This window comes from Sinocyclocheilus anshuiensis, unplaced genomic scaffold, assembly GCF_001515605.1.
Source record: "Sinocyclocheilus anshuiensis isolate Anshui unplaced genomic scaffold, SAMN03320099.WGS_v1.1 scaffold2925, whole genome shotgun sequence".
NCBI classification, from domain to species: domain Eukaryota; kingdom Metazoa; phylum Chordata; class Actinopteri; order Cypriniformes; family Cyprinidae; genus Sinocyclocheilus; species Sinocyclocheilus anshuiensis.
The window spans coordinates 434,454-461,934 of record NW_015539170.1 but is presented as its reverse complement, the minus strand read 5'-3'; the positions used below and the strand labels follow the sequence as shown (position 1 = coordinate 461,934).

General features: G+C 36.9%; 1 protein-coding gene across 1 annotated transcript in view; it reads left to right on the top strand.

Annotated features, from left to right (window-relative positions):
* LOC107683840 (ubiquitin carboxyl-terminal hydrolase 32-like) overlaps positions 1 to 27,071 on the top strand; it is a 51,762-nt gene extending 24,691 nt beyond the window's left edge. The window contains exons 5-33 of the mRNA XM_016479895.1: positions 4,751 to 4,882; positions 5,125 to 5,232; positions 5,495 to 5,610; positions 5,985 to 6,047; positions 6,794 to 6,877; positions 7,032 to 7,093; positions 7,557 to 7,659; positions 7,996 to 8,185; positions 9,143 to 9,321; positions 9,914 to 10,054; positions 11,029 to 11,146; positions 12,392 to 12,546; positions 12,860 to 12,941; positions 13,072 to 13,146; positions 13,562 to 13,700; positions 13,985 to 14,090; positions 14,181 to 14,354; positions 15,181 to 15,355; positions 15,443 to 15,594; positions 15,680 to 15,791; positions 16,570 to 16,766; positions 16,847 to 17,031; positions 18,097 to 18,183; positions 18,277 to 18,397; positions 19,017 to 19,208; positions 22,774 to 23,026; positions 23,103 to 23,524; positions 23,614 to 23,706; positions 24,813 to 27,071. Of these exons, the coding sequence (XP_016335381.1) occupies positions 4,751 to 4,882; positions 5,125 to 5,232; positions 5,495 to 5,610; positions 5,985 to 6,047; positions 6,794 to 6,877; positions 7,032 to 7,093; positions 7,557 to 7,659; positions 7,996 to 8,185; positions 9,143 to 9,321; positions 9,914 to 10,054; positions 11,029 to 11,146; positions 12,392 to 12,546; positions 12,860 to 12,941; positions 13,072 to 13,146; positions 13,562 to 13,700; positions 13,985 to 14,090; positions 14,181 to 14,354; positions 15,181 to 15,355; positions 15,443 to 15,594; positions 15,680 to 15,791; positions 16,570 to 16,766; positions 16,847 to 17,031; positions 18,097 to 18,183; positions 18,277 to 18,397; positions 19,017 to 19,208; positions 22,774 to 23,026; positions 23,103 to 23,524; positions 23,614 to 23,706; positions 24,813 to 24,986 (4,190 nt within the window). The 3' untranslated portion in view covers positions 24,987 to 27,071. The remainder of the gene's footprint in view (positions 1 to 4,750; positions 4,883 to 5,124; positions 5,233 to 5,494; positions 5,611 to 5,984; positions 6,048 to 6,793; positions 6,878 to 7,031; positions 7,094 to 7,556; positions 7,660 to 7,995; positions 8,186 to 9,142; positions 9,322 to 9,913; positions 10,055 to 11,028; positions 11,147 to 12,391; positions 12,547 to 12,859; positions 12,942 to 13,071; positions 13,147 to 13,561; positions 13,701 to 13,984; positions 14,091 to 14,180; positions 14,355 to 15,180; positions 15,356 to 15,442; positions 15,595 to 15,679; positions 15,792 to 16,569; positions 16,767 to 16,846; positions 17,032 to 18,096; positions 18,184 to 18,276; positions 18,398 to 19,016; positions 19,209 to 22,773; positions 23,027 to 23,102; positions 23,525 to 23,613; positions 23,707 to 24,812) is intronic.
* Positions 27,072 to 27,481: the final 410 nt, after the last annotated feature.

Genomic DNA, 27,481 nt, shown 5'->3' with positions numbered 1-27,481 from the left:
TCAGGAAACAGTCCTCCATAAAATGTGTTGCACACATCTGAATATTTGGGTTGAAGTGTTCTGGAACAGTGTTGTAAATACAACTTAACCACTGATTTCTAATCGTGTCCATTTTTGGAAGGCCAAACAAAGTAGTTTTTGCTTTCACAACGAAACACACAGCGCCTTCACGACATGGCAGCGGCGGCAAAAACAATACTACAGCGAGAATAAAAGTTACGCCTTCTTTCTTTGCGTGAACATTTGGGCGATGGATGTTTGTGGCTTACCCTCCTTGTGAAGGGTGTCAATGATTGTCTTCTGGACAACTGTCAGATCAGCAATCTTCCCCATGATTGTGTAGCCTAGTGAACCAAACTGAGAGACCATTTTGAAGGCTCAGGAAACCTTTGCAGGTGTTTTGAGTTGATTAGCTGATTGGCATGTCACCATATTCTAATTTGTTGAGATAGTGAATTGGTGGGTTTTTGTTAAATGTGAGCCAAAATCATCACAATTAAAAGAACCAAAGACTTAAACTACTTCAGTCTGTGTGCATTGAATTTATTTAATACACGAGTTTCACAATTTGAGTTGAATTACTGAAATAAATTAACTCTTCCACGACATTCTAATTTATTGAGATGCACCTGTATTGTTCTGGTTCTATTTATCCTTTCCTTTGTTAACCATTTTTAAGACTCTCCCCAAATATTATTTTTGCATTAAATTGATCAAGGACTGAGGTAGCTTTGTTTGACTGTGCAAAAATCTGGATAAACGTGTGTTAGACTGTGCATTGTAAATTTATCTTTTTTTAAGGGTGTTTGGATATTTTACTGGGAATGAGAAAAATTGATTTGACTGAGAAACTGATTCGGTTTGTTCAGATGTTAGAATTGATAATGCTGTGCAGGTAGGCAGCTCAGTAGGCTTTGAAACACAACCATTAATACAGGGCAGGAGCAAACCAATATCGACAAGCCTGTTCTGTTTGTGATTTAAAGCAGTTGCCTATAGGTTGCTTCAAACAGCATACACAGCAGTTGTTTGCCTTTGTCATTAATCAATTGACTGTATACAGTCATTATTGGAAGGTCAATTTATGCGCCTTTCTGTGTATTAGTAAGACCATGATCGATTCTGTCTATAGCATATTTCTCCATTACAGAATGAATGCACAAGGCTGTGCATTGTATTCTTTTCACTGTGTCACCGAGACAAGATACGTTTATCCTCAGACAAGATAGAAAGTTAAAAAACACAAAAGCAAGTGATTGTGCAAATGGCTCAGTAAAACTAGAATTAGAAGTTTGCTTTGTCAATCAAGGACAGCTTTGGCTCTCCATCTCTAGCCAATCAGAGAAGCTACCTGGGCAACCCACGGTAATCTGTGGCCCGCTCCAGATTATCCTCTTAGCTCAGTGAGAGGGCTGTGTGTGTGCTGTTGGTGTGAAGTAGTCATGATCTGTGTGAGCTCGTGTGGGTTTATGGGTTCATGCGTCTTCCAGAATATGCCTCACACCAGGCCAAGTGCAAACAGGCAAGAGGCCTATCAGAAAGAAGAAAGTGAAGGCTGGGTGACAGTAATCTGTGAGAAAGAAAGGGAGTTGGATTGCATACGGAAATGGAGAGTAACTGTATTTTGCCAACATAACGTTTGCTATGGTACATGCCGTATCTAACATCCAGAGCCGTGACATGTGCTGTGGAATATGGTATGGTTCTTCTGTTGCAACTCTGATAGAGTCGCTCCTTTAGGTGAGTACTGGCATTTGGAGGTGTGTAGTTGACAAATAATATGTTTATGTAGCTGTATGGTAGCTATATGTAAATATAATAGCTTTATGGTAACCATTCACCTTCATGGTTTTATTCTTTAGATTTTTTTATGGTTTTGAAAGAAGTTTTTTGTTCTCACCTAGGCTGCATTCATTTGATAAAAAATACAGTACAACAGTAATATTGTAAGATATTATTCAAATTTAAAATATCTATTTTCTGTTTTATAATATATTTTAAAATGTCATTTATTCCTGTGATGACAGCTGAATTTTCAGCAGGCATTACTCCAGTCTTCAATGTCACATGAGCAATGATCCTTCAGAAGTCACTCTGATGATGAGAAATCATATGCTGATTTGGTGCACAAGTAATATTTCTTTTTATTATTAATGTTGAAAACAGTTGTGCTGGTTACTATTTTTGTGGAAACTATGAATAATAATTTTTTATTAATAGAAAGTTTAAAAAAACAACATTTATGAAATAGAAATTATAGACATTATCAAACATTATGTTTTTCTGTCACTTTTAATCAGTTTAATGTGTCCTTGCTGGGAAGAAAAACAATATTTGAAAAAATATCTTACTGGCCCCAAATATAGGCACACACTTATGTATTTACTTATGTGCTTTTTTTCACTAATATTTTTTAATCATCGTTTAGACAGCTCACTGACAAATTAATTTTAAAAGTATAAATATTCTGTATAGTGTTTCAATATGTGGGCATAACTAAATAAGGGCTCTAGCATTTATTTTATTTATTTATTTTTTCTTTCAGTGTAGAGTGAAATGTCATTCCCACTGCCATTTAAATGACAAACACTTTAATGTTGAAGTGGCATCAAAGATGGAATCTGTTCCCAAGAGATATGGCTAATGTTTGTGATATTAAATACAAAAGTGTACTCTCGTGTCTCAGCCTAGACCTGTAATTTCTCCTCTGTCATGGTCTGTATGTGTTCTGTGCCTTCTTACAGGACAGCAAGAAAAGTCATGGAAACGTAGCGCAAGTAATGGCTGGAATGGGTTTTGTCAGCTTGAGAGGCCCGACAGTGTCACGCTAGCCAGAGAAACAATGCCTGTCTTCCTGCCATAATGCATTGCACGACCAGAGGATATCACAAGCTATGGCTAGCTTGAAATTAACTGCACATGGTGCCTCATATTAAGATGTACCTCAACGATCAAGGCTGTAAACATTCAGGATAAACGATGGCTCTTTTCTAATTCATACGGCACATAATAAGTGTTAAAGATTAGCATTCGCTGTCCAGTGCACATCAGTGAATAACACTTGAGCAGTTATTCAGATCCCAACAGCTATTCTAAATGAATTATTGTTCTTGGTAATAATAATAACGTTGCTCTGAATAATGATAATTCTTCGTCACTGCATTAATTACGTGGTGTACTGTAATGAATTCAATCCAGAGGGAGATTTGTTGTTAAATGTTGTTTGGCATTATGCTAAATGCATTTCAAATGGGAAGTTTATATTAGGACTAGAGTTTCTTTTGAAACCACTTGTGAAATGACACTGAATCATTGATAGTGATTTGTAGTGAGTGGGTTCGTACCCCTATAGATCCCTTGTGTTTCTGCTTTTTCAGTTTTCAGCCCTCAGACAGTAAACCTGCTCTCCCAGAGCACTATGGGAAATAATGACTATTGACCCAATCCAATCATACTCCCAATTGTCCATCAAACCACAGAGGTTTAACTGTGCTGCTGGAGTCTGAGATAACAGGGGAGTTTCAGTGCAATCCAGAGGCTGTTCATTAAGATGCCTTTTATTTCTGTCCCAAGAAACCCCTAGGACATTCTCTCTTAAATTTTTTTTTTTTTTTTTTTTTTTTTGTATGGATCGGTTCGCTTATTTATTTATGGAGTTCATTCTCTGAGATGTATTGTGTTTTGAATAATAGACAGGGGAGGAGGCTGAAATTAACATCAGGCTAAACAAAAGATCAGATTTGTTATTCCTGTGTTTTGATGCTTGCCTTATGTGTGACGGTCAGTGTGGGAGGGGAAAGACCAATCCTATTAGCCTAAGCTAGAGATTATGGCCAAGCAAGAAGAGTTGACCTAGGTCCTCTTAACTCCAACCAACTAAAAGGACTATGTATGGCGTTTACGGAGGGAGTAACTTGAGTCATGCTTTCACCTAGTAGCTGTTATGTAATCAATCATCATAAATGTTAATCATCTAATAAGAGCCCATGTCATTCAACGGAGCCCACTTACAGTCTGCTAGAGTTGTGGTTTCTAATTTATTATGAAAATTATTCCTGTGTCCATTTTAAGAAAATGTCATCCAAACAATGAACATTCAGTCAGTTAGAAACTTGTTTTCTGTAAAAGTTTCTTGCCATATAACAAACTCAAAAAAAGGACAAACTAGTGCCATAAAACTGGAGTCTATATGACTTATTTCAGGTCTTTTGAAACCATATAATAGCTATGTACGAGGAAATTGTCAGTGTTATTACAAAATATTTTACAAAATAGTATTATAGTATTTATTCATATTTTGAAATAGCTTTAATTTTAATTTTAGTTTTTATTTGCTTTTGTCATTTTTTGTTTTTAAGTTTTTTTTATATTAAAATTTTTTTTTTATTTAGCTTTATTTTTAGTTTTAGCAATAATTAATGCTCAAATGCAATAATTAATGCCAAAATTCAGCATTCTCAAATATATGACATTCATAAGTTATGAATACTTTTATTTAAATATTTATATATATTTTCAGGTGTAGTAAGCATGAGGATGAACAACATAAGGGTAATTTATTATGTAACAACATAAATAATGACTTTTTTATAAACTGTCTGTTTAATGGCATTATTACACAGATATATTGGGACTGATATTCAATTACACAAGGAGCATATGCTCCACTGATGCTTGACACTGCACGCTAAAATAAATTATTTCACAGAAAATCAGATTTTTGTGTGTGTGTGTGTTTCCTTTCTTGCAGTAGAAGAATCAGACATTATTGACTTAGAAAAACGCTACTGGCTGCTGAAAGCCCAGTCAAGGACAGGCCGCTTTGATTTGGAAACCTTTGTCCCTCTGGTCTCACCCCCTATTCACGCATCGCTTAGTGAAGGTAAGGCATAATTCATTACAGCAATTTTTAAAGATTCTCAAATGGACTGAAACACACAAACACTCACACATACATCCATAAAAACATTTGCGTTACCCAGAAAAGTCACGGTTCATCTTATTTTGGTAGAAGTGGGTCTTTGCTTTTGAAATTTATTGGATCATTTGTGATAAAAGATCTCCAAAGAATCCAATTACTCTTTCTGGCTAATCTGAACACTGACATTTTCTCCCATTTTCCAGGCTTGTTTCATGCCTTTGATGAGAATCGGGACAATCATATTGACTTTAAGGAGATATCTTGCGGGCTCTCAGCGTGCTGTCGGGGCCCTGTAGCAGAGAGGCAAAAGTGTAAGCATTTTATTTTCTATCATCCTCTCTTAGTTGTTCATCTTATTCCATAGCAGAGGCAGGATTTTTGTGGGTGTTTTTTCAAACATTTTTAGCATAAAATCCTTTGGCTTGTTGAGGCTTATTTCGTGCCTAGCACATTATGTATTCCAAATAAACACAGTTAAATAATATTCCATTATTTTTGTGCAAATTGTAAAAGTTTTTATTTTTTTAATATGTCAAAGTTCCCCATCTTATTTTCCTCCTCCTTGTATTGCAGTTTGTTTTAAAGTGTTCGATGTAGATCGGGATGGAGTTCTGTCCAGGGATGAGATCCATGAGATGGTGGTGGCGCTGCTGGAGGTGTGGAAGGATAACCGTATAGACACCCTCTCTGTAAGTGCAGAGCAGCTGATTGTCTAATCGAACTAACCTTTTTACATGCACAGAAACAGCAATAACAACATGGTACAGTTGAACTAATCTGGTTAACCTTTTGTTACTAAACCAATTACTTCCATAGTATTAATATTCATTATTTTGTTTGTGTATATGCTTATTAGGTGATTAATGCAAATGAGATGCAGTCATGTTGTTGCATATATGCACTAATGTGAGATTATTAAACATTTAAATTAAACTCCAATCAATTCATTATTGATTTGTGCATCCTGAGCTGTCAGTGTGTTTCTTACATCTAAAGGAGTTGTTTCATGTCAGTTATAGATTTCATGATGATCTTTCATGATTTATGCTTCTGTATGTTTCAGGAGTTTGATTCCAGCGTGTCAGACATTGTAGAGGACATATTGAAAATGCATGACACAACAAAAGTAATTATTCTTTCATTTTCATATTGCATATAGCATATCATGATATAAAAAAGCATTAGTTAATACCAGTTCTGATTAAATTTCACATTTCAAAACCATAGCAAAAACTAATATGATAACACACCCCCTTTTAATTAAAATCTAAAATTTTAATAGAAATATGATGTAAAATATAATGTTTAATTTATATATTTAATATAAATATAATGTAAATATTAGCAAATAAAATTAAAACATTGGCATGTAAATTAAATTTACATTTAGTCATTTAGCAGAAGCTTTTATCCAAATCGACTTACAAATAAGGACAAAAGCAATCAAAATCAACAAGAGAGCAATATGTAAGTGCAAATGACAAGTCTCAGTTAGCCTAACGCAGTACTACGTGCAAGGTTTTTTTTAAATTATATAATAAATAAAAAGACAACAGAATAGAAAAAGAATAGAGCAAGCTAGTGTTAGAGGCCTTTTTTGCTTGTGTTAATTGTATAATAAATAAAAAGAAAACAGATAGAATACAAAAAGATTAGAAAAGCTAGTGTTTTTTTTTTGTGTTTTTTTTAAAGAAAACAAGCAGTAAATGAATAGAGTGTATGTCTAAAAGGGACACGGTTTTTTTTTTTCTTTTAAGAATAGAATTAGAATAGAGAGTGCTTGAGTTAGAGGGTCAAAAAAAGATGGAAGAGATGTGTTTTTAGCCGATTCTTGAAGATGAAACTAACCTTTATCTTGTGTTTTATTCACAGCAAGGGCACTTAACCCTGGAGGACTATCAAATATGGAGTGTGAAAAGTGCCCTCGCCAATGAGTTCCTCAACTTGCTCTTTCAGGTATGATCCTGTTGTTTGCAGTATTTTTGGAGAAAGTAACAAAAAAAGTGTCTAAATGCTTCTATAATCTGTAAACACTAGTGAATCCAATAAAGTATATACGTCATTGTCTTGGGTCTGGCCTGAAATTGCGTGTTAATCTGTTTGTCATCAGGTGTGTCATATCGTCCTGGGCCTGCGTCCTGCTACCCCTGAAGAAGAAAGCCAGATCATTAGGTGAGAGTAGGACACAGCATTACTCAGCCTATCACTGTCTGTAACTCTGCTTCATTTCAAAAGCGTCCCTACAGAGCACTTTCTCAATGTTTTAAGACAAGCCTTATGAGGGCCGTATTGTATTTCACTTTCCTATAAGCCTCATGATTAGGCTTTGTCTGTATATAAGCATCCATCATACCTCCTCTGCCTCTAACAGTGTTTTAGACCAGACAGAGATCGAGAACACAATTTCATTTTCAATTAGATTTTCCAGCGGGACTGACGGTGCTCAAAAAAATACTATAAATACTGTATCACATCAGTGTGTCTGTTGTTATTGCTTTAGCTATACTGCAAGTTTAGTATTGATGTCTTTTGATGGAAGGAGAGTTTTGTTGGGTTATTTTGGTGCTTGTGTATAAATATGATAGTTCTTTGACTGACTGACTGTTATCCACACTGATTTTGTGTGACGGCACAGGGGTTGGCTGGAGAGGGAGAGCAGACATGGGCTACAACCCGGTCAGAACTGGTTCCTGATCTCCATGCAGTGGTGGCAGCAATGGAAAGACTATGTCAGATATGTGAGTCAGCAATATGCCTATTCAGCCTCTACATAACAATGAAAAGGGGTCATATGATTAATCACTTTCCTTTTCATTTGTTTTGAAATAAGATTATTGTAAACATACTGTGCAACTAACTAAATTATGACCCATTTTCAAACCTTGTAATTATTAGTGGACAACAGAAAAGACTAAACTGATTTAAAAATCAAGCTGGATCTTGTTTCTGTCAGGCATCAACTAGCCAAAAAGTAGCATGATGTTTTAGTTTTGCATTGCCTAGTTTTTTTATTGATAATACTGACCATATGGTGGATTCTTGATTTTTGATATACAACCTATTGTGTTAAACAGGATAATAAGTCGATTGTCATGGAGCAGCCGTCAATGCAAGGCAGTGGGATGAGAAGTTCTCAGTCAACAGCACCTATAGACCCTGTCCTGAACAGAATTGGAATAGTGGTCCGTTCCCCCAGTTCCCCAGAAGAAAAATTCCCTGATAACATCTCCAGCTCATCGGAGGCTTCAGAGAGCACTGGTAATAGTAAGTACAAACTCAGTTGCTAGAGTTAAAGGGTTAGTTCACGCAAAAATGAAAATTCTGCCGTTAATTACTCACCCTCAAGTCGTTCCAAACCCGTAAGGCCTTCGTTCATCTTTGGAACACAAATTAAGATTTGTTAAGATTCAGAAGAGAAGAAATTGTTGAATAAAGTCATTATTTTTGTTTTCTTTGTGCACAAAAGGTTCATGTAGCTTCATAAAGTTAAGGTTGAACCACTGATGTCACATGGACTATTTTAATGATGTCCTTGCTACCTTTCTGGGTCTTGAATGTGGTACAGTACAGTACAGTTGCGTTGCTGTCTATGCAGGGTCAGAAAGCGCTCGGATTTCATCAAAAATACTCATTTGTGTTTCGAAGATTTAAAATAAGATCTTATGGGTTTGGAACGACATTAGGGTGTGTAATTAATGACAGAATTTTGATTTTTGGGTGAACTATCCCTTTAAGAATACAATTTAAGACTCAATGTGAGAGCCTAGCAGTTACCATATACACTACCATTCAAATGTTTACCATCAGTAAGACTTTTTCAGGTATTTTTTAAAGAAATTAATTCTTCTATTTAGCAAGGCCAGGTTAAATTGTGACAGTAAACACATTTATAATGTTACAAAGTACTGGAGTACTGGAGTACTTGGCTGCTGAAAATTCAGCTTCGCCATCACAGAAATAAATTACTCTTTAAAATACATTACAATAGAAAACAGTTATTTTGAATTTTAGTAATATTTAAGTTTTTCCTGCATTTGATCAAATAAACTCAGCCTTAGCATTAGAGACTGCTTTCGAATTCTAAATTCCAACACTTTCAGCTGTGGTGTTCGAAACAAAGAATAGTAGCCCTAATGGGTAGTGCTCCGGTCCAATAAAATGCCATAAAGTCTCAGATACAGTGTTTAGCCTCCATTACACAATGTGTTTTCACTTCCCCAGGCCTGACCCCACACGCCACTTCCTCTGCCACAGACGTCTGCTTTGCTCGGCAGCACAACATCTCTGACAACAACAACCAGTGTTTCTCCAGCGCCAATGGCCATTTGCCCAACAGCATGGCTGTGCAGAGACCTGGTGCCATAGACAACCAGCCTCTGGTGACCACCGAGCTCATGAAGGTGAGTGTGCATGTGCCCAGAACACCCACCAAAACCAGGAAGCCACTGATAATTCTCTTGTCCATCAAAATGACTGCTAAAGTGCATTCAATAGACCTGCAGGGAAAATAACACCTTCAAGCTGTTTTTCTTCTATTCTAATTTTAGCTTTAGAGAGCTCAAAATGACACTAAAGTGCCATTTTTGAAATTGAAATCACCTAGAACAAATTAATCCTGTGATGAATGGTCTGTAACATTTGTGTTCTAGAAAATGAATGCTTTTATGTGAAGCTAAAAGCATTTTTAAATAAAACTACTTGCTTTTGTAATGCCTTGTCACAAGCACATTTGCAGTCTTGTATTAATGTAGCATCCCATATTATCAGGCTTTCTTTACTCGACACAATGCATAGCAGTATTTAAGTCAAAATGAGACCTTTTCGCTCCTATCCGCCTCTTCATCCATCCTCCCACTCTCAGAGTCATCGGAGAAGAGCAGGGTGAAGGACGCTTACATCGCCTGTGATTTATTCACTGGAGGTCGACTAGTCGCTACAAGTTGCCATTGCAAATTGCTGTCAATATGAAGTGTGTGACTCTGTTTTGTCCAGGCACCCACACTGACCATGGAGGGAGGCCGGCTGAAGAAATCCCAACAGCTGGTAACTGGTCGGGACTTTGAGACGGTGCCAGAGCCGGTATGGAGGGCACTTTACCACTGGTATGGGGCCAACCTCAGCCTGCCCCGACCGGTATGTATGCCATCTCCCATCAGAGGTACCACCCTGGGCATTTAATTTGTGCTTCAGTGAATGTCATTTGCTTTGACTTTTTTTGCTTTGATACACAATATTCCTTATGACATGACATGAAGTGTCACATGAACGCTGTCAGATATTACTAAACCTGTTTCCTGAATATAGAATTTGTTTTTCTATTCTGACTTATCCCTCTATTGGACAGTGTTGCCTCTCATTATCAGACTCATTTTCTTCATTTTGTAAGCACATGATTCATATTATATAGCCTTAAATGGCTAATGATGGGATGTCAAATAAACAGTAAATAGGGTTACATTCTGGAGGTGATTTAAAATCTTTTGCTGACATGACACATCATGTGAAGGATAAACTGAGAAATAATTTTTAATTATTGATTCTTCCCCCATAAAATGTATGAGTCATATTTCTTATTGAGTAACCTTCATTATAAAACATTAGGAGTCATTACAATAATTTGTATAATATAAAAAATAGCTGAAATGTTGTTGTTTTTTTATCTTTTTTTGTAATATTCAGACTAAAACGTAATTCAATTTAATTAAAAATTAATTAATTTAAACATGTCACATGTCGTTTATTTAATCATTTTGGCAGCATGTTTAATTTTTTATATATACTATTAAAACATAATTATATATAATATTAAAATATAAGAAAATATAATTTATAATATAATCAGAATTTGTTTTTGAATGTGGTAGTGAAGTTCATTTTATGCAAGAATAATAAATCAAACTTTTTGTCATTATGTATGCAGTAGAGATTTAAAATCATTTTAAATGCGGAATGACCATGAAAAAAGATTTAAAATTTCAAATAGTGGTCATGTGAATCTGGCCTGTGAACTTTTCACTCAAATTAGCTTCTCTCTTAAGCAAGCGCACCACTATAGTCAAGCCCAGTGCATCTCTCCATTGTCCTTATGCTGTCGCCTCTTCCTTCAGGTCATCATGTCTACAATCACAGCTCAACCAGAGCTGGAGCTCTTTCCCCGCTACCTTCTGTTCCTGCGCCAGCAACCAGCCACACGCAGCCCTCAGTCTAACATCTGGGTCAATATGGGTATGAGCAGCCTGCGAATGTTCCCTCCACATATGCCCCGAGGTAACGTAAGCCTGCAGCAAGAGAGAGGCTACCTCCACTGCCTTGACCATCTCCTCTAATCTTCTAAAACACCCAGCTCGGTCTCACCAAAATGATCTGTCTGGATAACTAAAGAGCCAAATCCTGATGCCAACACCTAGAGTCATCATCTGAGTTCAAAAAACTGTAATGACAGCTAAATATAAATTAATGTTGAATACATACAAAAATATATCCAAATATTTAAGTTTGTGAAATATAAAAACGCATATAAGTGATTGTGAAACATAAAATGTAATGAAAACACAGCGCTGGCCTAATATTGGGCTTCCTTATTGTTGAGCCCTGAAAGTGGGTAGGCGATAGTATAATTTAGAATGTGGTCATGGCTTTGCCAGGCTCAGAAGACTGTTTGGTGTGGGTAAAGATGAGCGCTCTCTGATTTCCTATAATTGTTTGCTTTGCAATCATACCAACCTCTTGATAATAAATGACATGCTGCATTGGGAAGTGATGTGAATGTGTGTGTGTGCATCGCTTGAATTGAATCTACATTTTATTTGGTGGCTAATGCATTACACTCCATCACTGCCCTCAGCGCTCACAATGTAGGGAACTAAATAATGATAGTTGAGGTTTTTTTTTTTTTTTTTTTGGTCTCCAATGAAATCAATAATTGCTGTAGGAATCTTAAATGTATTTTTATTTGATTTTGTTTTTGTTTTTTTACAAGACCGGAATAATTTCAAAAATATGACATGATTTTTATTTAAATCACCCAGACTAATGAATTGATGAATGTTCCCTTTGAAAATGACCTTTGCCCTTTCTTGCTGCTTCCTTACAACTAATCCTCAGTCTGTCAATCAGGTATTGGGGCTCTGTGTGTGTGTGTGTGTGTGTGTGTGTGTGTGTGTGTGTGTGTTATTGATCTGTGTGCTCCTTGTGACTGGTTGATTTAATAGCATGCTTATTAGAATCTATGGATTGGCTGAAACTTTACATTTTTCATTATTGCATTAAAATTAAACCATAAAAGTGTTACTTGACAAATTTAGCACAGTAGGTAAAATTAAGTTTACATTTTCAATGACTTAAAGTTAGTTTTTGAATATATAACACAGTAGGGTGGAAAAGCTCTAAAGGGTTGTATTTGAAACAGTATTAAATATTTTATTGCATGTGACAAAGAGAATGCTAAAGGCTGCTTCATTCCCAACTCAGGAAACGTTCCTTCTCCGAACGCCCCTCTGAAGCGAGTGCTGGCATACACAGGCTGTTTCAGCAGGATGGGCACCATTAAAGACATTCATGAGTACCTGTCCCAGAGGTTACGCATCAAAGAAGAGGACACGCGCCTCTGGCTCTACAATAGTGAGGTGGGGACCTCCTTAACAGATACCAAATAAAAGAACATCAAACTCTGATCAAAGACATTCATATGCAAATCTGTCCTCATTATAAAGTTACCGATGTCACCTCACAGCTGTGAGGAAACACTTCTAAATGAAAATTCCTGTGTTCACATATTTCCAGTTTAATCCAGAAAATTTGAGAGGAGCATCTCAAAAATAGCCACTGGTGGTATTGGGGGAGGATAATTCTGATTATAGAGATCTTTAGGTCTTAAATAATTTATGATACATCCATTATATTGTATACTAATCTTGACTTGTATTGTCTTTTTATCAGAATTACCTCACTCTCCTAGACGATGAAGATCACACTTTAGAAAGTTTGAAAATTCAAGACGAAAAGCACTTAGTCATTGAGGGTATGTCTGTGACATTTATCTGTTTTAATTAAAGTTTCATCTCAATTCACATGTGCTGAGCTGTGTGGATTAAATTGCGAAGCATGCATGGCTGTACAAACATTATTAAGATATCTTTCCCTCTCTCTAGTTCGAAACAAAGATATGAGCTGGCCAGAGGAAATGTCTTTCATTGCAAACAGCAGCAAAATCGACAGACACAAAGGTAATGTCAGAGGTCTTGGAAACTGTTGGAAAAATCTATGCAAATTGGAGGCTGGCCAAGCTATCTACAAATGTCAGAATGTTTATCTGAGTTTGACCTTGCCTAGATGCCACTATAATACAATTCTTTAGACCAGTTACTTGTGTCAAAGCACATATCAAGTATATTATTAACACAGGAACGAATGCAACAAGAGTCCAAGAAGAAAATACATAAAGCCAATATAGAAGTCATATCAAGACAGACATCAGCTGTGACATTTAAAGACTCACAATGTTGCTATCAAACTCTATGAAATACTGAGTAATTGAACTTCATGGAGATAGTACTCAAGTGGTTGAACCAGAGGAGTATAAATTTAATCAAACCTTCAGTCTCTAATAATTGTGTATAAATTTTGCTATTTTTCTTGCAGTTCCTACAGAGAAAGGTGCCACAGGTTTGAGTAACCTGGGTAACACATGCTTCATGAACTCCAGTATTCAGTGTGTAAGCAATACCAAGCCCCTCACTGAGTACTTTATCTCAGGAAGACACCTTTATGAACTTAACAGGTACGGAGATATGGTCAGTGCCTTTCTTTTTAACTCAAACCACTTGTAACTACTAAGTTAATGAGCAGTCACAATTACCATTGCTTTTTTAAATTTTGTGGGTGAAATCCATTCATTTAAACTGAAATCCACACAATCGGGAGTTTTGTGCAAGGCTAAGAAGATTTTGCTCACGTTCGAGTTGGTCACGCTATGTTGATCAGCAGAAAACTGCTTGTTTTGAAAGTGACTTTTGTGATATCTGCCATACTTCTTGACCAATGAGCTGTGTCTTGCCTTTACAGAACCAATCCAATAGGAATGCGTGGTCACATGGCCAAATGCTATGGTGATTTGGTACAGGAACTCTGGAGCGGCACCCAGAAGAACATTGCACCTCTGAAACTCAGGGTGAGTTGATAACATCTCTATTATCATGAGCATCAAACCCAAATGTTTCCATAAAAATTCTTATGCTATTTTTTAAAAACATTTTTGTAGTGGACGATAGCAAAGTATGCACCAAGATTCAACGGCTTCCAGCAACAAGACTCCCAGGAGCTTTTGGCCTTCCTGTTGGATGGGCTTCACGAGGACTTGAATCGTGTCCATGAGAAGCCGTACGTGGAGCTCAAGGACAGCGATGGTCGGCCAGATCATGAAGTGGCCACAGAGGTCGGTGTCATTCTACTGTTTTTCAGCCCCATTTTTCTGTGGAAATTAATGGCGCAGACGCGCGGTTTTGTTTACACACACATACAGAAGCGCGCGTGACGCTCACAGTATTTGCAGCCTCTATATGAGTACGTAAACACATAAACATAATCTCTAAAACTGCTCTGAGAGTCTCTTCATGTGCATTTCACTGTTTCTTTTGAGTAAAACTATTCAAGTTCAAGTCAATACAAACAGAAACTTAAAGGTCTTCACAGCAACCCGTCAAAATAAAAGTTTGGTTTAACTTGAAGAAACGGTGACAGAAATATTGCATAATGTAATTATAGTACTACTACTGCTAATAAAATTATTATTAAAATTAATATTTACCAGAGAAAAATATTTACCAGAATATATTTAGCAGAAAAATGTAAATACACAAAGTATTTCTGGATTTTTTATAATAAAAAAAAAAAAAACAATTAATTATAGATTCTTTGATTTTTAATATTTAATGAAACCATTAAAATGGAATCCAGAAAATTAATGGAAAACTAAAAAATAATAATAATGATGAAATTAGATTTTTGTTAAACTTTTAATAAATTGCTGTTTAATATTGTAAGTTTCATGATTTCAATTAATTAGACATGCTTTTTGATTTAATAAAATTTATTTCAACCATTGAAACAGAGTCTAGAAAAATTAAAACGGAAAAAACAGAATTTGGGAAAAAATTAAACTGATTTCGTAGGGCCATAATGAACCTAAATGGGCACACTGATGATACACTAATAGGAAGCCGTTTGTTCACCCTAACTACATCTGTGTGTTCTCATCGCAGGCCTGGGAAAACCATTTGCGGAGAAATCGTTCTATCGTGGTCGACCTCTTCCATGGGCAGCTCAGGTCCCAGGTGAAGTGCAAGACCTGTGGCCATATCAGTGCCCGTTTCGACCCCTTTAACTTCCTGTCGCTGCCGCTTCCTATGGACAGCTCCATGCACTTAGAAATCACAGGTGAAGCCAAGCAGAGAGAAAACATAAACACTTTAAAATCCATCAGCAGATATGCCATTCTCACATAAAAGCTTTTTTGACTTGCAGTTATCAAACTTGACGGCTCCACTCCGGTGCGGTACGGGCTGCGTCTCAACATGGATGAGAAGTACATGGGCCTGAAGAAACAGCTGAGTGAGCTGTGCAGCCTGAAACCTGAGCAGATTCTACTGGCTGAGGTTCACACATCCAACATCAAGGTCAGCTCAACTCACCACAACAACACTGTTGTTGATGCAATCCATGTGGCCTGGCTTTTAAAACAAATGCTTGTCTTTGGTCTAGAACTTTCCTCAAGACAACCAAAAGGTGCGACACTCTGTGAACGGCTTTCTCTGTGCATTTGAGATCCCTGTGCCTGGTTCACCCACCTCAGTCACGTCTCCAGTGATAACAGGTAATAAGGATTGATTACTTCTGTCCTTTTTCCTTAAAGGAATAGTTGACCCAAAAATTAAAATTTGCTGAAAATTTACTCACCCAAAGGGCACCCAGATTTAGATGAGTTTGTTTCTTTGAGGTTTGGAGAAATGTGACTTAGCATCACATCACTTACTCACCAATTGATCCACTGCAGTAAATGGGTGCCATCAGAATTAGAGTCCAAACAGCTGATAAAAACATTACAATAATCCACAAGTAATCCACACGACTCCAGTCCATCAATTAATGTCTTCTGAATTCAAAAGCTGCATGTTTATAAGAAACACATCCATCATGTCCATCCAAATGTCACTTCTGGCCATTCTGTTACTGGAGAAAGCAATATTATGGATAGAGGATCTGTATTTTAGTTAGAATCAACAGTTTAAAGTTATTACAAAATATTAATAATAGATTTGTTTATTACAAATGTGCAGCTTTTCACTTCACAAGATGTTAATTGATGGACTGGAGTTGTGTGGATTATTGTGATGTTTTTTTCAACTGTTTGGACTCTCATTCTGACGGCACCCATTCATTGCAGAGGATCCATTGGTGAGCAGGTGATGTAATGCTAAATTTCTCCAAATCTGTTCTGATGAAGAAACATACTCATCTACATCTTGGATCGCCTGAGGTTGTGTAAATATTAAGCAAATTTTCATTTTTGGGTCAACTACTTCTTTAGAAGAGAAGCTTTCGCTTTACCATAGACACTCTTATTTGTATTGACCCATAAATGTCTCTTTTAGAAAAACCACCTGTGGCTAATGGGACAGCAGGGAATAATCACATTGGAAAGTCTGGCCTGATTCCTAATGGCATGCCAAGCACAGTGGTCCCCTGCACCCCAGAGAAGCCCCTCGCCAATGGGATTCCTAATGGCCATGCCATGCCGGTGCAAGACAGCCCCTTCATTGGCTATATCATTGCCATGCACAGAAAGATGGTGAGGATTTACTGATATATTCACCGTTAGACTTCACATGATGGTCGTAAGCATCCTAAGTGCGAGGTCTGTCCCCTCAGATGCGGACAGAGCTGTACTTCCTGTCCTCTCAGAAGAACAGGCCCAGTCTGTTCGGTATGCCGCTGATTGTGCCATGCACAGTTCACACAAGTAAGAAGGACCTGTATGATGCCGTGTGGATCCAGGTGTCCCGACTTGCCAGCCCTCTGCCCCCACAGGAAGCCAGCAACCATGCTCAAGACTGGTCAGTGGCATCTGCAGCTCACAAGGGTTACGTTGATGATTAGTTTGAATATTTGCCAAAACAGGTTTTAATTACGCTACCATTCAAGAATGTAAGGTCTGCAAAATTGTTAAAATAAGTCTTTTATGCTCACCAAGGCTGCATTTATTTGATCAAAAAAATAAATAAAATGGTAATATTGTGTCATATTATTGCAATCCTTGTATTTTTTTAATTGTTTTCCCATGAAAATAGCCTAAGATGCTGACATGGCATTAAATAAAAATATACTACTCATGTTATTACAATGTAAAATAACTGTTTACTATTTTAAATATATTTTTGTCATTTTTTATTTATCCCAGTGATGTCAAAGCTGAATTTTTAGCACCCAAATACTCTATCCCATCTTTAGTGTCACATGATATGCAGATTTGGTGCTCAAGAAATATGTCTTACTATTATTGTTGAAACAGTTGTGCTGCGTAATATTTTTGCGGAAAGCATGACACCTTTTTCAGGATTCTGAAATGAATATTGTCATTTTTGATCAATTTAAAGTATCTGGGCTGAATAAAAGTATTAATTTAATACTATAGTATTAAAAAAATGTAATATAGTATTTAAAAAAAAAAAAATCTTACTGACTTTTGCAAGGTAGTGTATATTTTGATAACAATAAAGATGTAATGTTTGAGCAGTTAGTTTTTAATGCAGTCATTTCTGGATCCCATTTCCCTTCACAAGTATTTTCTGTCTCCTCTCTCTATTGTCTCTGTCAGTAGAAAGTAGTAAAAAGCCCTCTAAAACATCAGGTGACAAATGTACTGATAATTTATTAAAACATCTGGGATCACTGATGAAATTGCATTTTTTTTTTTTTATTTAATACAAATCATTACAAATTATAATATCATCATAATAATTGAAAAATTCACAATTCCTTAGTTTTCTTGGCTTGTTTAAAAAAGTCAGCGGTGACCTAGGAAATAGTCCAGAATCTTAAATATTTTTATTCATTTTATGTCGCAACTTGTGTCCAAAATTTCTAAGTTTAAGTAAACTTGTTAACACTCTCTCTTCCAGTGATGACAGTATGGGCTACCAGTACCCCTTCACTCTGCGAGTAGTGCAGAAAGATGGTAATTCCTGTGCCTGGTGTCCCTGGTACAGGTAAGGATTTAAATTCAGCGGTTGTGCAGGCACATATCTCGCAACACAGTGTGGGTTGTCGTGACTGACAAGGGTTGTCGGTGACTTTGCCAGGTTCTGCAGAGGCTGCACAGTGGACTGTAATGAAGACAGAGCATCTTTGGGGAATGCCTACATTGCTGTAGACTGGGACCCCACCGCTCTGCACCTTCGTTACCAGACCTCTCAGGAAAGGGTGAGTGCTATAAGGATGTTTATTAAAGATTTTAAAGGCCATAAAACCAATCTATTGAGATTTCAGTCAGTTCAAGGTTTGTCCCTGTGTGATGGGTGAAGTCTTTGTTACTGAATTCAGTCTGATGCTGCACCGCAGGATTTTATATATCCCTTAAACCCAATGATTACTCTGCCAGTACTGTCATTCCCTGTGAAGAGAGTCACTTCTATCTCACATCACAGCTGAGAAATCCGTTATGATTAATTATTCTCTGGATCTGCTACCTATTTTACCTCAAGCAAAAGCTCCTGAATAAGCCTTGAACTGCTAATTATGATCTGTCATTGCTACTTGCAAAAGACACTTTCTGAAGGCAAAAGCTCCTGCAAAGTCATAGTAAATTAGTTGCTTAAAATTTCAAGATGATCGAATTAAAAATACATGGTTTTCGCACTAGTTTTTAAGGTACATTTGAGACTAGAACTGCCAATTTTATAACTAATACAAATGTTTAACTGTACATTTAAAAAAAAAATACCTTTAAATATAATCTCTTTTCATAGTCCAGACCTCTGAGTAGTTATTTCATTCTGTTAATGTGTGTCAGGTAATCTATTGCTAATGTTTTTGTGGGCAGATAGTGGAAGAGCATCCCAGTGTAGAACAGAGTCGGCGAGCTCAGGCAGAACCCATCAGTCTGGACAGCTGTTTGAAAGCCTTCACCAGTGAAGAAGAGCTGGGAGAGGATGAGCTCTATTACTGCTCCAAATGTAAAACCCACCGCCTGGCCACCAAGAAGCTGGACCTCTGGAGGCTGCCTCCCGTACTGGTCAGAAACACAAATGATTTATTTTTCCTCTTTTTCTGTAGGAATAAATGCATGTCTCTTGAAAAAAAAAAAAAAAGTTTTAAAAAAAGTTTTTCAAATGTTTGTTTAAACTAGAATGTGCATGCAACTTGACCAGCAAGAAAAATCTATAGCAGGGTTCCCGCGGGTCCTTAAAAAGTCTTAAATTTACTTGTATCAAATTTAAGGTCATAAAAAGTCTTAAATTGTACAAGAAAGTCTTAATTATGATTTCTAGAGGTCTTAAATTTGGGTACAGACCAGAATTGCCATACAGCTTAATGTGACGATTAAACTTCAAAAGTCTATGATTTTATTAAATAAACATGAGCGCTGCACGTTTCAAAGTCCGGTGCTTCTCTGCTTTGTTCTGCCGTTACCGGGGAAACAGTTCCAAAAGCGCCTCCTGCTCGCAGAAAATGAATGTGCATGTTCAATAAGGCTATTGTTGTGAGTAGGGTATTCCTGCAGTACCGGAGGCTGCAGTTTCAGGACCGCATTTCTAGGACCCTTTTTATTATTAATGATTTTATTTTATTTATTTTTTGTATGTATGTATTAGCAGCACATACTATTTTATAGAACTTGCTATTCAATTCTGTATATTATTATTTTTAAGGAATTATGTAGTTTAATTGTATACACTTAATTATTGTCCTAACCAACTCCTAACCCTAAACATACCCATTGGTAACCCTCTTGAAATATTTAACCTAATGTACTTCAATGTATTCTATATATATATATTCTGGTTTTAAATTCAGTATTCTTGGAAAGAAAGACTTGTGTCTGTGCGAGACTTCAGTTCATTACCCACAGTGCTTTGCGTCTGATGTGTGACACACATAACACAGTGCAGTAAACGTTAAAACAATTGTGGTACAAATTAGTGTGTTTATTAGTACTTTAATAAATGTAAAATAATTTGAATACAAATACTAATTTACAACATCCAGCAGCACAATGAACTGTTTTGCACAGCTAAATAGGCTAAATGGAGTTTGCTGACACCCCCTCGAACACTCAAGTTCATGCTAGCTCTTACATTAAAAATAAGATGGAAAGATAAAAATGGAATAGTTTCCATGAATCTAGTCTTTGCATATATTTGTTTGATGTTTGAATCAGGTCTCCTCTGTTGGAATAGAATTGGCTAGATGGCACTGTCCCAAAAAAAAAGGTCCTATGCCATCCTAGAACTGCAGCCTCCGGTTTTGCAGGAACATTGGGTTGTTTTTGTTCAGACCAATGCGAAAATCGACCCATGTTTTTACCCTGCAAACACGCAGAGCTGTAAATGTGAACTGGTGGATCGATAAGAAGAAAACAGTAAAATGGGTTTGTATGTTTTTTTAAATTAATTTAAATAAGTTAATTTAAGTTTAAATTAATATAATAATTCATACTTTTGACTCATCCATTTTCTTAAAAATGGTTTAAAGGCTGAAGTGTGAAGTCTATCATTTTATAAAACTTTTTGTTTTTGTGAAAACTTGTATCTGAACTGTAAATCATGCTTTTTACAGTCATGTTACAGTTTAATAGTTTACTATAGACATGGTAAGCGCATATGGTATTAATTTTATTTGTGCAGGTCTTAAAAAAGGTCTTAAAGTCTTAAATTTGAGCTTAAAAATCCTGCTTTAGCCTTCTCAAATCATCACGACTTGCCTAAAATAAAATCTATAGATATAAAACAGTTCAAATAACAATGTTTAAACGTTAAACCTAGATAAATGTGCGCTGTTAGACGCATATCCAATAGTTTGTGCGGAGAGTGGAAGCTAAAGCGCGCTTTGAAGGACATGAAGTCACCAGCGAGATCACTTGCATTTTTTTCAGTGGAAACAACTTTAAATAGCCTATGCATAATTTTTACTCATAAAGAGTAATACATGATTCGGAACTGCAATGTGTCTACTTTTATTCGTGTGCACTCACAATATCAACAAAACGTTGTGCTTTTATAAAATAAAGAAAACAAACACGATGCACTTTCTGCCGTCTCTTCTTGAACAGGAGCGCTTACAAAAATGAACCGAAACTCGATTTCCCCAGCTGATTTGAATAAATAAGCTATGCTTTGGCCGACGGTGAGTGTACACACCGATTCTGATGCTTCAAGTTTTATATAGACGGTTTCATCGGGCGCACGCGCCTGGCCCGAAGTTAATTTCCAGTCTGTGTTTGTTTATCAGTCTGGCTATGGCTCTGGCTACAAACGCTGTCATTTTTATTTAATCTTGCATGTTATATGCCTGATAAAGCAGCGTTTGTGAGCTCAGTGCTGCTGTGTGTACAGTACAGCCATTACCAGGGAAACGTCTGTTTCTCCTGCTTTAAAGCACCTCCTGCTGGCAGAGAATGAATTTGCATTTTCAGTAAATCCGTCTGATTTAAGCAGCAAACATATTTCGCTTTTCCTATATCCACGGGCGCTGTGGATAATCCGCGGGTCGGGTAATAAAAAATGCATTCTGATTATTTGCGGGTGGATAAAATAAATCATAAATGATGCAAATAACTAAATTTTTTTAAATAATTTTTTTTCATGAGGCAGACGATTTCGTGTGTGTTCGTTCGCCTGATCGGGAAGTTGCAGTGACAGAAACGGTGACATTCCAGATAAAGTTTGAAAGGAGTAAAGCCTGTGTTAATGCTATTGAGTAGGCTAATATGGCCAAAGAAGATATTTTGTTTTATAAATACATTTTCATTTAAAAGCAGCCCACGATCAGCGTGTTATGTTACCGTTATACCTTACGACTCCGACTAGGTTTTGTTTCGTCCTCCATGCTGTGACAACTCACAAAAGACCATTTTTAGCCAAGCAGCGTGGAGAGCCGCTTCAGAAACGTGCCGTTGCTGGCTCATAAACAAGCATCAGAGCGGCCGCGATCAGCTCCGGTTCCCGTGGAGCTGTAACGCGCCGCAGATGTGTGCAGTGAGGCGCAGATCAGTTCTAACGTCACTGAATCTGCTGTTAAAAATGAACCATCCATTCATCATATCATCATGCAAAACATACACGACAAATAGCGAATTTTTCATTGTTTCTCGAAATGTCATAGCATTTCCACACCGGCGATGACATGACTGCGGCGCCAAATCATTAATGTCCCCACGCATAATGTACATCGTCACGCGTTGACGTCATCAAATTGCAATCGGTTCGTGAAATCGTCAAAGTGTAGTGAGTACCGATTGAGTCATAAAATGTGATTATCGGCCGATACCGAACTCCGACCGATCGATCGGAGCATCCCTAATATATATATATATACAGTGGGTACGGAAAGTATTCAGACCCCCTTAAATTTTTCACTCTTTGTTATATTGCAGCCATTTGCTAATATAGAATTTTTTTTAATTAACAATTTTTTTTATTAGATTTTTCTTTCTTAAATTGCAGTGGTTTGTGCTTTAATCATGAAAGGCCGCATCACAATTTTAGAGTGTATTTATTACAAAAACGTGAATTATTGTACATCATTGCGAATTGCCCTTTGCTACATTTGATTGAAATATTTTTTCTGTGCTTTTTCAGATTGTTCATTTGAAACGCTTCCAGTTTGTCAATGGTCGCTGGATTAAGTCTCAGAAAATTGTGAAGTTTCCACGTGAGAGCTTTGACCCCAGTGCGTTCCTGGCCCCACGGGAGGTGTCTCAAAGCATAGGCAGCCTGCAGAGCCTGCAGAGTGAATCCCTGGTAGAGGAGCTCCAGAGACTGGAGAGAGGAGACTCCTCTGTGTCCTCCATCTCCACTACTACTGTGGCCAGTCCTCCCACCTCTGGCAGAGGTCTGTCTCTCTCTTCTCTTTGTTCAAACCTTTTGAATCAACATGAGATTCTCTAATCGTTGCATTGTTGTTTCAGGCACCCCATGCTCCATCAGGAGGGTTGGCAGCCCACTGAGCAAAAACAGCAGCCCTGGCAGCAGCCCCAGGAATACAGGGCGGAAACAGGGGCGCCTGCGTCTTCCCCAGCTGGGCAGTCGACATCGACTCTGCAACAGCAAAGAAAACCTGGAAGCCTGTAGCAGCAGCAAGGAGAGCGAGACTGAGCCAGAGCAGGGCACAGTGACGGATGGGGAGAATCAGATCACATCTGATGCAAACGCGCAAGACACCTGGTCACTGGACACCTCAAGTAATGACTGCGATGTGATCATGGTGAATGGATTGGGACAAGACAGCAGTCAGAGTAATGGACACTCAGAGGTCAGCGCAGACCTGGACACCCCTCACCAAAGAAATGACATCTGCCTGGAGCCCCTGTACAATTTATATGCAATCTCAGTAAGTGATTCTTGTCTACATGATTTGTTGTGTAGTAATTGCATTTGTAAGAAGCTTCTCTGACACTGTGATTATTGTTTTTCTTTCAGTGCCATTCAGGAATAATGGGAGGGGGGCACTATGTGACTTATGCCAAAAACCCCAATGAAAAGTGGTACTGTTACAATGACAGCAGCTGCAAGGTAAGATCTTGAATCTCGTTATGTCTCGTTATATCTCCGTTTCCATTATTTTGCATTCTTATTACAAAACGTAGGCCTATATCTGCAAAGATAAGAAAATTCTTTAACAAAGTAGAGATATCAGATCTATCAGTACTTCACTGTCAAGTCAATACTAAAACAAACAAACTGGGCACTACAACCTTTCTACAGTATCTGTTGTAGAAATTACCATCTGAATTTGGCAAGCGCAACATTAAATTAAATTTAATTGAATTAAAATAAATGTTATTGTGATGTTATTTAAAGGGGTCATATGATGCGATTTCAAATTTTCCTTTCTAGCTTTGTAAAAATCGACGCGTATCGGGCATAGAGGAGAAACAATAATGTACAGTATGTGGAAAATAATGTGTTTTTTTTTACTTTAAACCGCATAAACACATTTCATTACACCAAATACACAAAAATGTTCTTTTTAGCAGCATCATATGACCCCTTTAAAATTGGAAATAAAATTTAAATAGTTGGTTTAATATAAGTACTGTGGTATCAACATTTTATTTATATTCCTGAAATTTCCCTTGCGTTTGGTGTTGAATATTGAAAAAAGAATAAAATTAAATAAAAAATAATGTGTTTAATATTAGTACTGTGGTATTAACACTGGAAATTTCCGGTTACACGTTATCTTAAGGTATCCTTGTTACAGTGTAATTATACATGTAAGTACTGACTAATATTAATTAACTGCATGTACTTAATACATGGTTAGGGTTACGATTAGGGTTTGGTTTAAGTAAAATTAAATTTTTTAAATAAAATTGTTTTAAAAATAAGTATTAGGGTATCAACATTGGATTCATATTTCTGAAATTTCCTTTGCATTGGTGTTGACTACTGAAAGTACTGAAAAATTAAATAAAATACAATTAGTGTTGACTGTTGAAAAATAAAAATAATAGGATAAAAATATTGTGTTCAATAGAAGTACTGTGGTATTAACAAATTTATATTCCTGAAATTTCTCTTGCATTAGTGTTGACTACTGCAAGTCTGGTTTCATGACAACACTATAGAAGTATTGCGCAACACTTAAAACAAACTGTTTCTTGTCGTCTCTTCAGGAAGTTCACTCGGACGAGATTGACACAGATTCAGCGTACATCCTGTTCTACGAGCAACAGGGAGTGGACTACTCACAGTTTCTGCCAAAAACAGAGGGCAAAAAGATGGCCGACACCACTAGCATGGACGAAGACTTTGAATCTGACTACAAGAAGTACTGTGTGCTGCAGTGATGCCCTGCTCTTCCATATCAAAGACACTAGGGGGGTCTGTCAGTACGCCAGTGCAATGAGAACTGAATTGCAGCGCCGCCCCAGAGGACCATCATTTGTGAAAGCACAAAATATCAGTTAGCCGACAGGCACAACACCGCCGCTGACTGCGCTTTCAGAATAGAGGTACCTGACACTTCAGATACACCAGGGAGAGGGCAAACAAGTGAATCAGAGAGAACTGTAGCGATCATGTGATTGTTGCCAAGCAAACAAATAACTGTTAGCCAATCCCTTGAAATCACCATTATCAGACACACTTTCACATGCCAGCCCACACAGGTGAATCCAAAAATCACGTAACAAGAGCTTATGCTTCTGTATTGATAATATTTAGAATGCTAATTGGCAGATTGTTTCAGTTAGTAAATTGATGGTGAAGATGGCATTGGTATAAATTATAGAGTTTTCTCTAAAGCTTTTGTTGGCTTAGTTTTCTCATAGTTGATTTTTTTTTTCTTCAGTAAGTTCCATACACTACCTCACGTCTTTTGCAGTTGGCCAACTGTTCATAGAAAATCAGTGACAGTATTATATCATCTGAGGGCAGATTAAAATTACTTCTACTTTATATCCAAAATTCACTTTTCAAAAAAAAGTTGCTTATTTAATTTAATTTTAAAAAATGTTTCTACCAATTAATAAAATATCTTCCCACTCCTCCGCTGCCAAATTATGCACATGCTATTTTTGTTGATTTTAGTTTTAAGATGGTTACTTTCAGGCTTCGTTTCTCTTTAGAAGAGTAAATGTATCTCTTTTTTTATACATTTGTTTTTATCAATGATTTTTTTTAATGCAGTAGTTCACTTTGCCTAAACGCATTCGCTTACAGCTTTAGTCTCAGCAGTCTGATCAAACCACGTCCTCTCAACAAATGCACAGCTTTTTACACGTTTTCCTGTTTTCCTGCTTCGCAAAATACTGTTGACCGCAGAGACTAAAAACGGCAATCAGATACATATCCAAACAATGTTTTCTCACCATGTCCAAGCCAAAGTGTTCAACTGGTCATGTACATAATGTGCGGAAAGCATTGCATACTGTTAGATGAGAGCGTAAGAGGTCTGTTGTGTGAACAGTATTAGCACGGAGGAATATTTCACAACCTTTGCTTTTAGAGAACAGCATTCTCACTAAACTGCTGAACGTTCTAAACCTGGGGGTTCCAGGTTATTAGTAGCATTTCTTCAGTGACTCTTGATAAGAGAGCTCACCTTAATTACCACTGTGAAAAGATGTATGAAATATTGAACGGCTCTTATTTTTCAGCAACTCATCAACTGAATGAGCTCCTCCTGTGAGGAGGCGTTAAACCCTTGGAAATCGCCGGGAATCATTCGCAAACATCCATTTTGCTGCTGTACTTTTCAGATTTCTATGTCATGGATATTTAAACTAAATGTTTGCCATCAAAGAAAGGTTTATCCCTGTCAAAAAAAGAAATGTTTGTGAAATAAACAGCTGTATTACTGTAAGGCAATTGTTAAGCATCATAATGAGTAATGCAAATATGATATATGGACTGTAAAGATTTTTTAGGCATTTTAATGTTAAAATAAAAATAGATATCCAAAATCAAAATATAATATCACCATTCTCCAATTATAATTGGCTGTTTGAGCAATTACAATTACAGTAACAAGCGTTTTTGAAACCACGAACATGTTTTAAACGTTCACAGATTTTTTTTCTCCTGTTTTTATACAGGGATAATTTATTAAAATGGCAAATATATCTCTTTTCAAGTAGTGCAATCAACTACTGATGTGTGTCTTTGTCCATGTCGTTAGTCCTAATTTTGTTAAATTAATTTTTATGAACCGCTAGAGATGTATTAATTTAATGAACTCTATTTTGTAAAGTGTTGTTTAAAGAATAAAATTGACATTGCACTGACTAATGTACATAAAAGTTTTGTAAATACGCCAATGAAAATGATGTATTTGAAAATGAACTGTACAAATGTACTTGTAGTTGTATATGGAGTGATACTGTTGATCTGTAACAATTATTCAAGAAACAAATTAAATGCAGCCAAATGCACGTTCTTCTCATCTGTGTTTATTTGCTGGTGAATGGTGCGAGGTGTTTCCTTCAGCAGCAAAGAGGAAACCACACACCTCCCTCTGTAGGGCTCTATAAGAGTCCAGTGCCATCAATCAGACCTACTTCCTTGAATTAGGCCACATTTGACATTTAAACTAACCATCTGTAGGACCCTTCCACTTGCCTGATGCAATATTTTCCAGCAAGAGTATTTCCCTTGAATGAAATATACAAATTAAGTTACTGAGAATAGCCTAAAGACCTTTTTGCACACTGTGGGTCGCGCAGTATTTCACAGTTTATATATTTGGAGACTAGCATGCTGTAGTCAGGAAGTGTGTCGACTTGCATGCTGTGCTACTTATAGAATTCTTCTCTAAACCACAGGCGCTGAAGAAATGTGGCTT